This window comes from Moschus berezovskii, chromosome 2, assembly GCF_049115385.1.
Source record: "Moschus berezovskii isolate FMDL1 chromosome 2, NW_MosBer_1.0, whole genome shotgun sequence".
NCBI lineage: Eukaryota > Metazoa > Chordata > Mammalia > Artiodactyla > Moschidae > Moschus > Moschus berezovskii.
The window spans coordinates 1005925-1021398 of record NC_142461.1 but is presented as its reverse complement, the minus strand read 5'-3'; the positions used below and the strand labels follow the sequence as shown (position 1 = coordinate 1021398).

At 57.7% G+C, this 15474-nt stretch overlaps 1 protein-coding gene across 2 annotated transcripts in view; it reads right to left on the bottom strand.

Moving 5' to 3' along the window:
* The window catches only part of PADI1 (peptidyl arginine deiminase 1), a 42857-nt gene extending 28189 nt beyond the window's left edge, over positions 1–14668 (bottom strand). The window contains exon 1 of one of the 2 annotated variants that reach the window (XM_055397067.2): positions 14441–14668. In XM_055397067.2, coding sequence (XP_055253042.2) covers positions 14441–14532 — 92 coding nt within the window. In that variant the 5' untranslated portion in view covers positions 14533–14668. Of the gene's footprint in view, positions 1–9921; positions 10143–14440 lie in introns of those variants that run through there. The other variant, XM_088842927.1, reaches the window with a different exon arrangement.
* Positions 14669–15474: the final 806 nt, after the last annotated feature.

Here is a 15474-nt window from a genome sequence, read left to right as displayed (position 1 = left end):
CATTCAGAAAACAAAGATATGGCATCTGGTCCCATCACTTCATGGGAAATAGATGGGGCAACAGTGGAAACAGTGTCAGACTTTATTTTGGGGGGCTCCAAAATCACTGTGGATGCTGATTGCAGCCATGAAATTAAAAGACGCTTGCTCTTTGGAAGAAAAGCTCTGACCAACCTAGACAGCATGTTAAAAAGCAGAGACGTTACTTTGCCAACCAAGGTCCGTCTAGTGAAGGCTATGGTTTTTCCCGTGGTCATGTATGGATGTGAGAGTTGGACTGTGAAGAAAGCTGATCACCCAAGAATTGATGCTTTTGAACTGTGGTGCTGGAGAAGACTCTTGAGAGTCCCTTGGACTGCAAGGAGATCCAACCAGTCCTTTCTAAAGGAGATCAGTCCTGGGTGTTCATTGGAAGGACTGATGCTGAAGCTGAAACTGCAATACTTTGGCCACCTCATGCGACGAGTTGACTCACTGGAAAAGACTCTGATGCTGGGAGGGATTGGGGGCAGGAGGAGAAGGGGACAACAGAGAATGAGATGGCTGGATGGCATCACTGACTCTGTGGACATGAGTTTGAGTGAACTCCGGGAGTTGGTGATGGACAGGGAGGCCTGGCGTGCTGTGATTCATGGGGTCGCAGAGAGTCAGACACGACTGAGCGACTGAACTGAACTGAAGTGACTGAAAGAGCGTCCTGATGACGGTGAAAGAGGAGAGGGAAAAAGCTGGCTTAAAACAAAATTCAAAAATGAAGATCATGGCGCCTGGTTCCATCACTTCATGACAAATAGATGGGAAAACAATGGAAACAGTGGCAGATTTTATTTTCTTGGGCCCCAAAATTACTGTGGATGGTAACTGCAGCCAGGAAATTAAAAGATGCTTGCTCCTTGGAAGAAAAGCTATGACCAACCTTGGCAGTGTATCAAAAAGCAGAGACATCACTTGGCCAACAAGAGTCTGTATAGTCAACGCAATGGTTTTTCCAATAGTCACGTCCAGATGTGAGAGCTGGACCGTAAAGAATACTGAGTGCTGAAGAACTGACACTGTGAACTGCCTTTCTGAAGACTCTTGAGAGTCCCTTGGACGGCAAGGAGACCCAACCAGTTAGTCCTACAGGAAATCAACCCTGAATGTTCACTGGAAGGACTGACGCTGAAGCTGAAGCTCCAGTACTCTGGCCACCTGCTTCAAAGAGCCGACTCATTGGAGAAGACCCTGATACTGGGAAATAGTAAAGGCAGGAGGAGAAGGGGACGACAGAGGATGAGATGGCTGGATGGCATCACTGATCCAAGGACACGAATTTGAGCAAACTGCAGGAGACGGTGAAGGACAGGGAGGCCTGGCGTGCTGCAGTCCATGGGGTCGCAAAGAGTCAGACACGACTGAGCAACAGAATAACCAGTGGGAAACTTGCAGAGCGCGGGGGCTCAGCCTGTGCTCTGTGATGACACGGGGGCTCAGCCTGTGCTCTGTGATGACACGGGGGCTCAGCCTGGGCTCTGTGGTGACACGGGGACTCAGCCTGTGCTCTGTGATGACAGGGGGCTCAGCCTGTGCTCTGTGGTGACAGGGGGCTCAGCCTGTGCTCTGTGATGACACGGGGGCTCAGCCTGTGCTCTGTGGTGACAGGGGGCTCAGCCTGGGCTCTGTGGTGACACGGGGGCTCAGCCTGTGCTCTGTGATGACAGGGGGCTCAGCCTGTGCTCTGTGGTGACAGGGGGCTCAGCCTGTGCTCTGTGGTGACGGGGGCTCAGCCTGTGCTCTGTGGTGACACGGGGGCTCAGCCTGGGCTCTGTGGTGACACGGGGGCTCAGCCTGTGCTCTGTGATGACCTGGAGGGGAGGGAGAGGGGCTCTGGAGGGAGGGGATGTGTGTACGCACAGCTGACTCAGCTTGATGTGCAGCAGAGACCAGCACAGCTTTGCAAAGCAATTATACTCCAAAAAATAATAATAAGCAAAGAAGTCTAGAAATAAAAACTAAAAATAAAATTACCATATGATCCAACATTCCCATTCCTGGACACACATCTAGACGAAGCCGTAATTCAAAAATATACATGCATCCCTGTGTTCATAGCAGCACTATTCACAATAGAACAGCCCAGACATGGAAACCACTTGAGTGTCTATGAACCAATGAGTGGTTGGAGAAGCTATGGTGCATGTAAACAACAGAATGACTCAGCCATGAAAGAGGCGTGGCCCAGGTGGCTCAGTGGGCAAGAGCGTCCTGCCAACGTAGGAGACACAGGAGACGCGGGTTCCATCCCCGGGTCGGGAAGATCCCCCGGAGAAGGGCACGGAAACCCACTCCAGTATTCTAGTCTGGAGAATCCCATGGACGGAGGAGCCTGGTGAGCTGCAGTCCGTAGGGTCTCAAAGAGTCGGACACGACCGAGCCACTGAGCACACGCAGCCACAAAAAGAGTGAGACGAGCCTTCTGCAGCAACGGGGTAAAGCTAGAGACGATCGCACCGCGTGAAGTGAGTCAGAAAGAGAGACACACACCAGATGACGGCACTCACGCGGACTCGAAAGTGTGACGCAAGTGAGCCTGCCTACGGAGCAGAAGCAGAGTCACAGCCACGGAGGACAGGCTGCCCGCGGGGAGGGGCCGGGGAGGGCTCGCGTGGGAGGCTGGGTCAGCAGACAAGCTGCTGCAGATAGAACAGACCAACAGCGAGGTCTCACTGGATAGCACAGGGAACCACCTTCAGTATCCTGCGATAAGGACATCCCCAGTGGTCCAGACATTAAGAACCCACCTTGCAATGCAGGGGTCTCGGGTTTGACCCCCCGTCAGGGAACTAAGATCCCACATGCAGAGCAACTAGCCCTGAGCACCACAGCTGGAGAGTCCACGTGCCTGATGGGAGGATCCTGCATGAGGCAATGCCGCTGAGACCCGAGGCAGCCAAATCAATCAATCAATCAATTTAAAAACACTATGATAAACCATAATGGAAAAGAATATAAAAAGGAATCTGTTCATATATAACTGAATCACTTTGCTGCACAGCAGAAGCTAGCACATTGTAAATCAAGTAGACTCCAACCAAACAGTACTAGGGAAAAACACCCCCAGCACCCCTCTCCATCACCCTGGCTTTAAAAACCTCTCCCTCAGAGCTATCCAGGAGTTCAGGTCTTTGACGCACCAGCGTCCTGGACTCCTTGCTTGGTGCCTGCAGTTAACACTGCCCTTTCCTTCGCCACAGCCCAGTGTCAGAAGACGGGTTTACTGTGCGCCCGTGAGCGGGCCCAGGTGTGGTTCAGTGACAGAAGGGCTTTCCCTCGACTGCCCAGCTGGCAGGTTGGTTGAGCATGAATTTGAATTCAATCAACCCACCCCCAGGGCCGCTGCTCACACACCCTAAGAGCAAGACAGCAGGAGCCCAGTGTGTCTAGCTGGCTGCAGGTGGGTTTCCAGCTCCGTGGAGAGCCTGGGGACTGTCACCACTGACGCAGCCCTTTCAAGGGAACCAAGGTTCCTTGGAGCCAATCCCCAGCTTTGGGCAAAAGTTGACATTTCCAAGTTGTAGCCCTGGGCACACAACCCTTTATTTGGAATCTTGGTAGAACATAATAATAACAATAATAGTGTAAGAAGGGGCAGGAAGGGGTAAACTGGAAGACTGGGATACAAACACTACTATATATGCCAACCAAGGTCCGTCTGGTCAAGGCTATGGTTCTTCCCGTGGTCGTGTATGGATGTGAGAGTTGGACTGTGAAGAAAGCTGATCGCCCAAGAATTGATGCTTTTGAACTGTGGTGCTGGAGAAGACTCTTGAGAGTCCCTTGTACCGCAAGGAGATCCAACCAGTCCATTCTAAAGGAGATCAGTCCTGGGTGTTCATTGGAAGGACTGATGCTAAAGCTGAAACTGCAATACTTTGGCCACCTCATGCGACGAGTTGACTCACTGGAAAAGAGTCTGAGGCTGGGAGGGATTGGGGGCGGGAAGAGACAGGGACGACAGAGAATGAGATGGCTGGATGACATCACCGACTCTGTGGACATGAGTTTGAGTGAACTCCGGGAGTTGGTGATGGACAGGGAGGCCTGGCGTGCTATGATTCATGGGGTCGCAAAGAGTCTGACACGACTGAGCGACTGAACTGAACTGAACTGAACTGATATATAAAATGGGCTCTCCTGGCAGCTCAGAATCCATCTACCAATGCAGGATACTCAAATTAAATCCCTGGGTCAGAAAGATACGCTGGAGAAGGAAATGGCAGCCCACTCCAGGATTCTTGCCTGGAGAATCCCATGGACAGAGGAGCCCCACAGGCTACAGTCCACGGGGTCGCAAAGTGTTGGACACCACTTAGCAACTCAACAACAGCAAATATATAAAATAGATAACTAATAAGGACCTACTGTATAGCACAGGGAACTCTACTTAATACTCTGTAATGGCCTGTAGGGGAACAGAACCTAAAAAGAGTGGACGTGTGTATGTGTGTGACTGATCCACCTCGCTGTACGCCTGAAACTGACGCAGCTCGTGAATCGACTCGCGCGTGCCAAGTCGCTTCAGTCGTGTCCGACTCTCTGCGGCCCCACAGACTGTAGCCCGCGAGGCTCCTCTGTCCATGGGATTTTCCAGCTGAGACAACTGGAGTGGGCTGCCGTTCCCTTCTCCAGGAGACCGTCCCGACCCAGGGATCGAACCCGAGTCTCGTAGGCCTCCTGCACTGGCGGGCAGGTTCTTTATCACTAGCAGCACCTGAGATCAGCTCTACTCCAATAAAATCTTTAATGATAACGTAAGAAGGGGGGCTGTCAGGGCCTCCCGAGCCCAGCCTGGTGTCCTGCAGTCTGGATCTACCTCCAGCCTTCCTCCGCAGCTCACGTCTAGCTCACCCCTCTCCAGGTGCTGGCATCCTGGTCTCAGCTTCTTTCTCCCTCCAGGGGCCAGGGGAGCCGCTACAAGGATGGACGCTGGGGAGAGGAGGATTCCTGCAGGAGGCACCTGACGGGCAGGGTGGAGGCCGGGCAGGTCTCCCTGCTCTCTGGGAGGCGCCTGCTCAGGCCCCACTCCCTATCCATGCCCGTCACCCCATCCAGGTTGCTTCCCTAGCGCTGCCGCTCAGGGAGAAAAAGGCAGGTGTCTGCGGTTGGCTCAGAAAGAGGGGTTTTTGTTGTTTTGTGCGTGCGTGTGTGTGCGTGTGAACATGTGTGTCTGTGTTTGCAGCCCTCCGGGGAGGGCCTCTGTCTCACGCATCTACAGGCTGTGCCAGGCCGGCCCCTGGCTGTCCAGACTCTCATTCCCTTGGTGCGCCCCCTCCTCCCCTGTCCCAGGCCTCCAGGACGGGCTCTCAGAGCCTTTCCTCCCCTCAGACTCCTGGGTCTGTGGGTGGAGCCAAGCATTAAGGGCTGCTCTGAGGGTGGAACAGGCTGGCGGCGGCATTGGTGAGCCGCAGGCCCCCCAAAGTGGGACTTGTCTCCGCGGCTCCTGAGCTGCTCTGCGGCTCCCTCGATCCACGATCCAGAACCACCCCGCCACCCTCTCCCCCGCAAGCTCTGGCTGTGTGGTCCCGTCTCACGGTGCAGCCCCCAGACCGGACCAAACCCCAGCATGCAGCTCTGGCGTGTCTGCAGACCCAGAGTCAAGTGAGGACGTGGATTTGAACGTACCCCTTTATTAAACGAAAGGGACTCGTCATTACTGTACCGGAGGCGCCCAGTCTCCCGGGCGTCATCACTGTCGTTAGCTCTGCCGTCCTCGCCACCGCCAGGCTGAGGAGACGGTGAGGTGTCCCTTCAGCTCACAGCTGGGGTGGCGATGGGAGAGGCAGCCTTCTGCACTCTTCGAAATGAAACGAAATGAAAGTGGCTCAGTCGTGTCCAACTCTTAGCGACCCCATGGACTACATGGGATTCTCCAGAGCAGACTACTGGAGTGGGTAGCCTTTCCCTTCTCCAGGGATCAAACCCAGGTCTCCCGCATTGCAGGTGGATTCCTTACCAATTGAGCTCCTCCAAATACCACCCCTTCCGTGGAGTAGACTGTGGGCTGTGTGGGGCGTATGGCCTGGGATTCGGTCGCTCAGCTGCTCTGAGCCTCGATTTTCCTCCTCTGTAAAATGGATATAATCCAAAGAGCTACTTCCCAGGGCTGCTGGGCAGATTTCATTAGACGCTGCATTTAAAGCCCTTGGCATGGGACTTCCCTGGCGGTCCAGTCTGACCTTCCAAGGCAGGGAGCATGGGTTCAATCCCTGGTCGGAAAACTAAGATCCCACATGCCTTGTGGTGTGACCAAGAAATACGCATTTTAAAAAAGAGCGATATACTAAAGTGCTTGGCATACAGCAGGCGCTGTGCCATCACTGCTGTTACTATCGCTCTTCCCGGAGCCCCCAGCAGCCCAGCCCAGTCGGGCCAGACCGTGTCCCCTTCCTCTGTGCCCCGCAGCCCCGGTCCAGACCCTCCTTGCGGCCGCTCCACGGTCTGTGTTACCCAGAACAGCGCCCTGACTCATCCTCTCCCGGGCCCAGAGCAGGGCCTGATTCACCAGGTTAATCAAGAGGCTGCAGGGAGAACGGAGTCAGCTCTTAGAGAATCTCAGAAAGGGAGGCACAGAGAACGGGGAAGGGGGCCAAAGCAGCAGGTCGTCCCCAGCCTGGCTCACTTGCTTTAACTACGCATGTGCCCACCCACCTGGCCAGGTACAAGGACAGCACGTGTCACAGGTGACATTGGGTAGGGTAATACCAGGGAGGCGTTTTCAAGCACCTAATACGTGCCAGAGGACTTCCCAGGTGGAGCAGTGGTAAAGAACACTCCTGCCAATGCAGGAGATGCGAGAGACGTGGGCTCAATCCCTGGGTCAGGAGGATCCCCTGGAGGAGGAAATGGCAACTAACTACAATATTCTTGCCCAGAAAATCCCACGGATGGAGGAGACTGTTGGGATACAGTTCATGGGGTGGCAAAGAGTCAGACGTGACTGAGCAGGCACTGCTGGTCGGCACTGCCTGACACGGTATGTTCCAGGCACACTCAGCTTCTGACACCTGTGATCTTATCTACGCTTGACAACAACCCTCTTAGGTGTGTGCTGCTGTCCTCGTTTCACAGTTGAGGAAATCTTTTCAGAGAGGCTGAGTACCCTTCCTAGGGTCACACAGCTGGCAAAGAATGGACAGGGCAGCAGGCTTGACTTCTCTCTTGCACCGTCCCAGGCGACATTAAAAGGCATGTGCGTGCTCTGAGCGTGTTCCTGGCAGGGACCAGAGGAAGGAGATAGCCAGAGAAGATGTGGGAAGGAAGAAGTAAAATGCTGAAACCTTGCCACACAAGCTCTTTTATAAGACCCCCTGGGAGCTGGCAGGACGTGGGGCACTGAGGCAGGAAGGCCATGTGCCCTCCTCCCCATCCATGAACCCCAGCTTTGCAGGGGTGAAGTCAGTGCCGACCAGCAGGATGGCATGACCTTCCAGCCCCTTCCTACCCTTAAGACGAGACTCTGGAGTATCTTCACAAGCCTTGGGTCAGAGAAGGGTCCCAGAGGTCATCCTGGCCAGCTCACTGCCCACTGCAGAACTCTGTGCTCAAACACTTCCGGTGGCAGGCAGCTCACTACCTCACATCCTTTGGTGCTTTGACAGCTCAGAGAAAGAAATTAGGAAGTCTTTCCTTTTGCTTGGCTGCAACCTGCACCTAGAAGCTTCCTCCTCCCTGGGCACCACAGGCCACACTTCATCTCAGCTACTCAGAAACTGACCACCTGGTCCCTGGGGAGAGGAGAAGCAGGGCAGTCATGGGGCCTCTCCCATGCCATCCACCCTCCCTGCTTGGACCACACCAGCCCCTGGGGATGATCCCAGGGGTCAATGGGCCCCTCTGCCCAGCCGAGGGTCTGGCAGGGAGGGCAGAGTGCTGCAGACCCAGCCTCCAGCTGGGGGAAAGGGCATGGGCTGGAGACGGAGAACCAGGGTGTCCTGGAGCCTTGACCAACACACCCTGCTGGGGAAAGGCAAGGGCGGAAGGGGGGTTGATGTGACTGGATGGAAAGGTGGAGGAGCAAGCCGGTAGGCAGCCCTTGGGCAGAACAGACTGGCCAAGCCTGTGGCTTCCCCTTCACACCTGATCAGCCACCTGCCTGCCTGGGAAGGGCCACCCTCCAGGTGTCCTGGACTTGACCCGACAAGTCCTCTCTGGCTCGGCCAGCTCTGGGGTCCCTTCTGCTGGGGGCCGAGAACTGCTATGGCCAACAGTCCCTGGAGGTGGCCAGCCCTAAAGGACACAGCTCCCCCAGGAGCTCACAAGCCCTGTCGCTGCTGCCGGCTGCTCCGCCTCAACACGAATTTCCTGAGCACCCGCTGTGGCAGGGGCCACCCTGGGCACAGGAAACCAGAGATGAATCACCCTGGCCTGCCCTCACGGGACCCGCCCAGGGCAGGGACAGCACGGTCTCCAACGTGCTTTTGCTCTGTTCTGATTCCATCCCCGAGGCCCCTGCCTGCTGAGCAGGGCAGTTACCAGGCTTTTCATTTTACAGGTGACGTGAAAGTCACAGGGAGGCCACACACGGGGCAGGACCTGAGATCTGACTTCACTTGGGTCTGGCCCCGAGCCCACCGCCCCCGCGGAGACCCAGGCACATCGAGGGTTCCCCAGTATCGGGCGGGCTGTGTGACTCTGGGCAAGCCCCTTGACCTCACTGTTTCCGTCTTTGTCCGCAAAACGGGGATCTTAGGAGTCGTCACCCATAAGCTCGCTGTGAGACTTGGCTGAGAGAGTGCCGTCTGCACTGTGGCTGAAGACCGTGCCAGCATCATGCCATTGTCACCAGGGGCCTGGGCAGAAGGCAGACCCAGGGAGGAGGGGCCCGGCCCCTCCCTTCTCTCTCCGACCGGGCCAGAAACCAGGTGAGCGATTCAGCGGTGAATGTCCAATCCTGAAGGCCCTCTTAGCCCCCAGACTAAGGTGGGAGACCCTCGGGGTTGGGCATAGATTATCTCGTCTCCAAGAGCCTCAGCCCAGCACAGAGCTGGACAAGGAGCAGCTGTCTCGAAACGTCTAAGGGACCGCAGTGGGGTAAAGGCCACAGACGGCTCAGAGCCCCGCGTGGGTTTCTCTTTGGTCCTGCCCAGGTGCTGGCTGTGGCTGACACAGTTGGGGGGGGCAGTGATGAGGCCTGCGGACCCCCCGTCACAGGCTGGGATCGCCCCCTACATGCAGAACCACCCCAGGGGCAGCTGTATCCTGCCCCTGTTTTTTTCCTTTCCAAAGAAACCTGATGCCTGGCATTGCTCAGCTGAGGCCGTACCCAGAGAGCCTGCACGGAGGGCCTGGGCCAGGCCTTCCTCCTCTGGAACCCCTGCCAGCCCAGGGATGGAGGTTGGAGATGGCGGGGGGCAGCTTTCATACCAGCAGAGGCCAACAGGGGCTGGGGGCCAGGACGTCTCAGAGACAAGCCCTGAATGGAAAGTCAGAGTCACGGCTCACCCCTCCCCTCTCAGACTGTCTCCCCATCTGCTACAGAGGAACTGCACAGCTGTGCTCCTCAGACCATGCTGCTTCTCATCTGTGAAAAGGGGGCCAAATTCACAGGCGGCATCATCCCCTTCTAGCATGGGAGGACAGAGGCGCAGAGAGGCTGAGTAACTGGCCCGAGGTCACACAGCCCGCAGGACCACAACGGGTCATAGCCCTCCGGTGCTCCGTGGTCACCGGGCAGCCCCAGCGATGGGACCTCCTCCTCGGGGCCCAGTCAACACGGGGTCCAGCCTTCTTCCTCGTCTGAAGCCCCAGCCTCCCCCCCGACACCTGTCAGCCTGGCACAGACCACAGCCTCGGCAGGCTCCTCCTGGGGAATTCCTGATCTTCCCTTTGCCCACCCTCCCAGCACAGTGATGGGACCCAGGTGGGGGCCGGAGGGGTCCTCACGTGGTTGGGAAGGTGCGTTGGAGGAGCACTTGGCAGGGCTTCAGGTGGCCTTGGGCTCAGACGCAGGGCGGTGGGGTTCTCTGCTCTGGGTTCGGGTGCGCTGCAGACTCAGCACAGGTCTGCCCCTGCCAGGTTCCGGCAGGCCCCAGCCCCCCAACCCTGGCCCCTGGTGGTGGCGTTTGGGAATCCTCACCACCACTCCCAGCCCACAGCTGAGGCTCCTCCTGGGCTCCCAGGGGGCTGAGGAGGCCTCGGCTGGGTGTGGCCTTGCCAGTCCCTCCCAGCCCAACACCCTACACCCCACACAACTTTGAGCGTCAGGACCACTTGGCGGAGCTGAACAGCCACTTAGAAACCACAGCAAAGGGAAACAAAGCGCCTCTGGACGGAGCAAAGCAGAGGACCGCCCGTCAGAGGGGGAGCGCCTGGGGTCGAGCAGGCGCCTCCATCAGGGTGAGCCACCACCGCCCTTCCCCTGCCTCTGCAGTCTTTTCTCAGGGTCCATTGCCAGGCCCTGCCCGCCCAAGGAGAGAGGAAGGTGGGAACTTGGGGGGAGGAGAGAGAGGTGGAGTTGGAAGTAATGGGAGCAGGAGACGGAAGAGAAGATGGTCAGAGCCGAGGAGAGGTTCCAAGACCAAACAGCGGGGAGGAGAAACGGGGTGGGGGCGGAGATGCCGGGCCGGGGCTGCGGGGCGGAGGGCGGGGAAGAGAGACCGACAAGGTCTGTCCCAGGACGGGGGGTGGCGAGGGGGCCGGGGCAGCTGGAGACTCAGGGGGTGGCTGACCGCCGGTGCCCTCTCTGAGCCAGGATTGCACGTTTCAAGAAGTCACAGTTCAGCATTTCACATCCAGATTGGGTGTGGCCGCTGCTGGCTCCATGGAGCTTGTGGAGGACCCCTGCCTCATACCCTCCAAGAACCCTCCAATCTGAACACTAACATCACTTCCCATAAAGGGATGGACACAGTTGCAGGACGGAACAAGGAGCAGGGCTTCTCCCTCGAGCTTAAACCCCGGTCCTCGCCCGGCACCAGGAGCCTGTCGGTCATCGTGAGCTAGCGTCAGGCACCAGGCCTGTAATTACCCCACAAGGAGCACAATTACGCTCCATTGTTCTTCTGTGCCAGTTAAAAGCATTAATTTACTCGTGTGAACTTCAGAAATACACAGACCACAAGTTTTACAACTCCGTTTTGGCACGTCGGGTTCTTGAAATGCAGGGAACCCCAGAGAAACAAGCGGTTTGGGTCTTTTCTCCGGCTCACCTGACAGGCCCTGGAGAGACACCCCCCCACACACACTGCCCCGGGCTCCCGCAATTCCAGTCATCTCGTGTCTAGGAGTCTATCTGGCTTTGAGGCTTGTGCGGGCTCAGGGAGGCTTAGAAAAAATTCCAGGAGACCATCCCCAGCCTCATTGGGCCAGGCTTCCCCTTCATACCCAGGGACAAATGTTCACGTGGTCTCCAGCCCAGGGCTCTGATCGTGGTCTCCAGGCAGACAAGGAGCACCGGCCCGGATCACTAACGCATTCCCCACACCACACTTCCTCCTTTTTGGGCAGACATCCTCTGGGGACTGCCTCCAGGCAAGGAAAACAGATGGTCCAGGCTGTCTGGCCAGACGCAGGAGATCGCCAGCCCACCGGTTGAGAGGGCAGGGTCCTCAGCACATGCCAAGTCAGGGCATTTCTAGGGCTCCTCAGCCTGGGGCACCCCAGGGCACACTATTATCCCAAAACAGGTGTTTCCCCAAATAACCAGTCTGGCGTGCACACGGGGGAGTTAATCACTTCCCATGACGTCACCCCACACGCCCGTCTCCAGCGGCTCCTGAGGGCTGGGACCTCAGCCCAGGTGACCGGCACTCCCCTCTTCGGGGGGCATCCCCCTTCTACCAGCACGGCCAATCAGAGGCCCCTTGCTCAGCCTCTGCTGGGGTGGGGCACCCACAGCGGGGGTGGGAGAGCCCCGAGTTCACCAGCTACAGCCCCTTCGTCTAGCCAGCCCGGGCCCAGAGTGGGCTTCAGAACCCCTTCTCCTGCCTGTGTGGGATGTCCATTCCTGGACCGGGGATCAAACCCACATCCCCGGTGCTGGAAGTCTTAATCACTGGACCGCCAGGAAGTCCCAGGCGCCTCTTCAAACCTTCCGAGGGGGACAAGCCATGCCCCCTCCCTCCACCTGGCTTGACAACTCCACGTTGCCGGTTCCCACCTATCAGAGACCTCAGAGGCCAGAAGTTCTTCTCAAGGTCTACTTTCAAACCAACTTGTTGCAGAACTCACTTCTGTTTTCCAGAGACCCTCACGGCTATGATGCTAGTCCCCATCAACATCCAGGGTGAAGCCTCCTGAAGGACCCTGGGCACGGGTACCCCAGGCTGCTCACCAGAACCCCAGAGCAGTCCCTGCCCACAGAGTTGGACCACCAGGCAGCTTCCCTGCACCTGCGGCGGGGCCGCAGCCCACCCTGGGGATGCCGAGGGGCTTGGTGACCCCGAAGGAGGTTTATAGGCGCATTGCCCCATGTACCCACCACATAGCCCCTCTGCCTTCTGCTCCTCCACCCTCTGAGACATGATGGGAGGAAAGCGGACTCACAGAGCCGTCAGAGCTGTGGCACGGCCCCCTCCCACAGGGCAAGGGGACCCACACAGGCAGGCTCACATTTATTGCCCTCCCCCAACCCACTAACAGCGCTTCCCAGGTGGCACAGTGGTACAGAATCCCTCTGCCAAAACAGGAGATGCAAGAGGCCAGGATTCCATCCCTGGGTCGGGAAGATCCCCTGGAGCAGCAAAAAGCAACCCGCTCCAGTGTTCTTGCTGGGAAACCTCATGGACAGAGGAGTCTGGCGGGCTACGGTCCACGGGGCCACAAAGAGAAGGACAGGACTGAGCAGACGCACCCACGACCCATTACCATCAGTGATCTTGATTCCCCCATTTGTCAGATGAGAAGACTGAGGCTCAGAGCAGCGTGGCAGCTTGCCCAGGGCCCCCCAGCCAGCGGAGCTGCAATGAGAAACTGAGCCTGTCCAGGTCAAGTGTGGGTGTTTTACTGCCGGCCTGAGCTGAGCAGGGGACTCAGCTCATCCTGCCAGGGCCCAGAGAGGGCTGGCGGCTTGGCACACGCCAGACAGCAGGTCAGATACGGAGGAAGCAGAACCGGACTCCCACCTCCTGGCTCCCAGTCAGAGGCTTCTGGCCTCAGAAGGGCCTGAGGTTCTGCAGTTACCTTCTAGAAGCAGCCATCCCCTGGGAGGAGGGCAGGGGTGTGGAATAGGAAGACAGGGCTCGCTAGAGACCCTGTTCCCACTCTTGATGGTAAAGCAGAGTCGCCGGATAAAGTATGGGATGCCAAGCTAAATCTGAATGTCAGTTACTTTTGAAAATACAAGTATGTCCCACACAATACACTAAAAAATAGTAATTTTTTAAACCTGAAATGTAGACTGGGAGTCCTGCATTTTCATTTGCTAAGTCTGGCAACACTGTGTTAAAAGGGCAGGAGAAAACAGGATCTCTGCTGGCCACCCAGATGCAAGAGAACCAGCCCCAGGCCAGGGCCCCCAGAACAACTGGGAGCTGAGGCCTGGCCCCCGGGGCCCCTGGCTCCCTGCGCCCCTGAGGTCCCTGCCCCAGAACCAGGGCAGGGGCAGCAGGAGGGGCCCCAGGGGCGGGGGAGCCTCCCTGAGGCCAGGTGAAGCCGGGCCAGCTCAGATCCCAGCTTGTGCCAGACCCCAGCTCCCCCCTGCTCTGGGGGGCAGACCCTCCTCGCCTTGACTGCCCCCTCCCCGCCGACAGGGGCTCTGGGTGCGTCTGGCCTAGTAGGACTACAGTCGTGTTGAAGCTGGAAAGGCCCCCAGAGACCCCAAGTCCAGCTCCCTCAGTGGCTGTGCGGGGAAACTCACCCTTTGCCGAGGCCCGGGCCCTGCCCCCAGACTCATCCCCGTCACCCTCGTGCAGACACCAGCCCCAGGCTCATCTGAGTGCCTTCCCTTCATGAGCACACTGAAACACAGGCCCCGGGCCTCTTCTCAGTCCTTTTCCTTCGCTAACACGTTCATGCCTTCCCCAGCTCGTCCCTTCTCATCCCAGTCGTCCGGGCTGGCCTCCGACGACCAAGCTGCCACTCGCTGCCCCTCCGCCTCAGAGAGAGGGGCCATCGGCAAGAAATGGAGGGCAGAATCAGCAATAGTTTGTTCTGATGCTCTGCACACATTCCGCTGGGACATTAGACCCCAGAGTGCGGCCCCAGGGCTCAGAGCTGGAACCCTCCCCTCAGGGCTCGAGGCCAGAGACGGGACCGCGGGGCCGGAGCCGGAGCCGGGGCCCCAGCAGGGACCTGCACCCTTTCCCAGTGCTGCAGCAACGCCGCCGGCTCTGCTGCCACAACAGCCCCTTGTCAGCATCCTCCACGGCGCCCGATTCAGCCTCCGGGGGCCCACCCCGCTGCTGCAGGTGCCCCAGCCCCGCCCAGCCCTCTGCCAGTCAGCTGGGCGCTCCTTGGCTCTCACCTGTGAACGTCCAGGTGTGTCTCAACCCCCACAGCACACACGGCATAGCTGGGCTTCTTCAGGGACAGCCGCACGGCCCTGCGCGGGGCCATCCCGACCCACCGGCGTCCGACCTCTGTGCGCCCTGCTCCCCGGCTCCGCGCCCAGGCACCTCGTTGCCAGGAAGGGGTGTGAGTTCTGACAGGCTGGCACTTTCCTCCTCCCTTTTAATTTCATCCTCTGACCTGAAGAGCCTGCCAGAGCCCGGTCCCCACCTCCTGGCCCCATGCCATCCCTCTTGGCCTGTCAATCCAAGAGGCTCAGGGAGGAGGTACCGAAAGCCTCCGTGGGGAATGGGGAAGGGGGACTTCAGCTGAGGCCCCCGGCGGAGCAGAGCTCAGCTGCCAGCAGAAGACAACCCCCAGCAGCCCCCGCCCCCTGGCTCTAGCTTAGCTTCCATCCTCAGACTCTTGGCGACTGAGTCTACACGGCAATGACTCGATGATGGCAGTGGTTTCTGAGGGCCCTGTGCTGCCTGAGTGGGCTGCAGATCTTATCTCGTAGGTTAGCACTTCATTGACAGGGGGATTTTTACAGAAACTACTGCCCGTGGGCTTCCCTGGTGGCTCCGATGGTAAAGAATCCACCTGCAGTGAAGGAGACCCAGGTTCAATCCCTGGGTTAGGAAGATCCCCTGGAGAAGGAAAGGGCAACCAACTCCAGTATTCTTTCCTGGAAAATCCCATGGACAGAGGAGCCTGGCGGGCTACAGTCCACGGGGTCACAAAGAAATGGACACAACTGAGGGACTAACACTGCACTTCACCTCAGGGCCTGTGGCCAGTGATCTGTTATGTGGGTAAATACTGAAACATCTCCAGTTAATAACTTTGGGGTAACGAAAGACCTATGAATACGTCTCTGGCCAGTAACACGTTAAGAAATCAGCACACAAAAGCACTGAGTGATCAGACTATCTGGGTTCAAATCCCAGCTCTGCCACTTAACAACCTATGATCTTGGCAGGTTCGTCAACGTCTTTACGGCTCCATTTC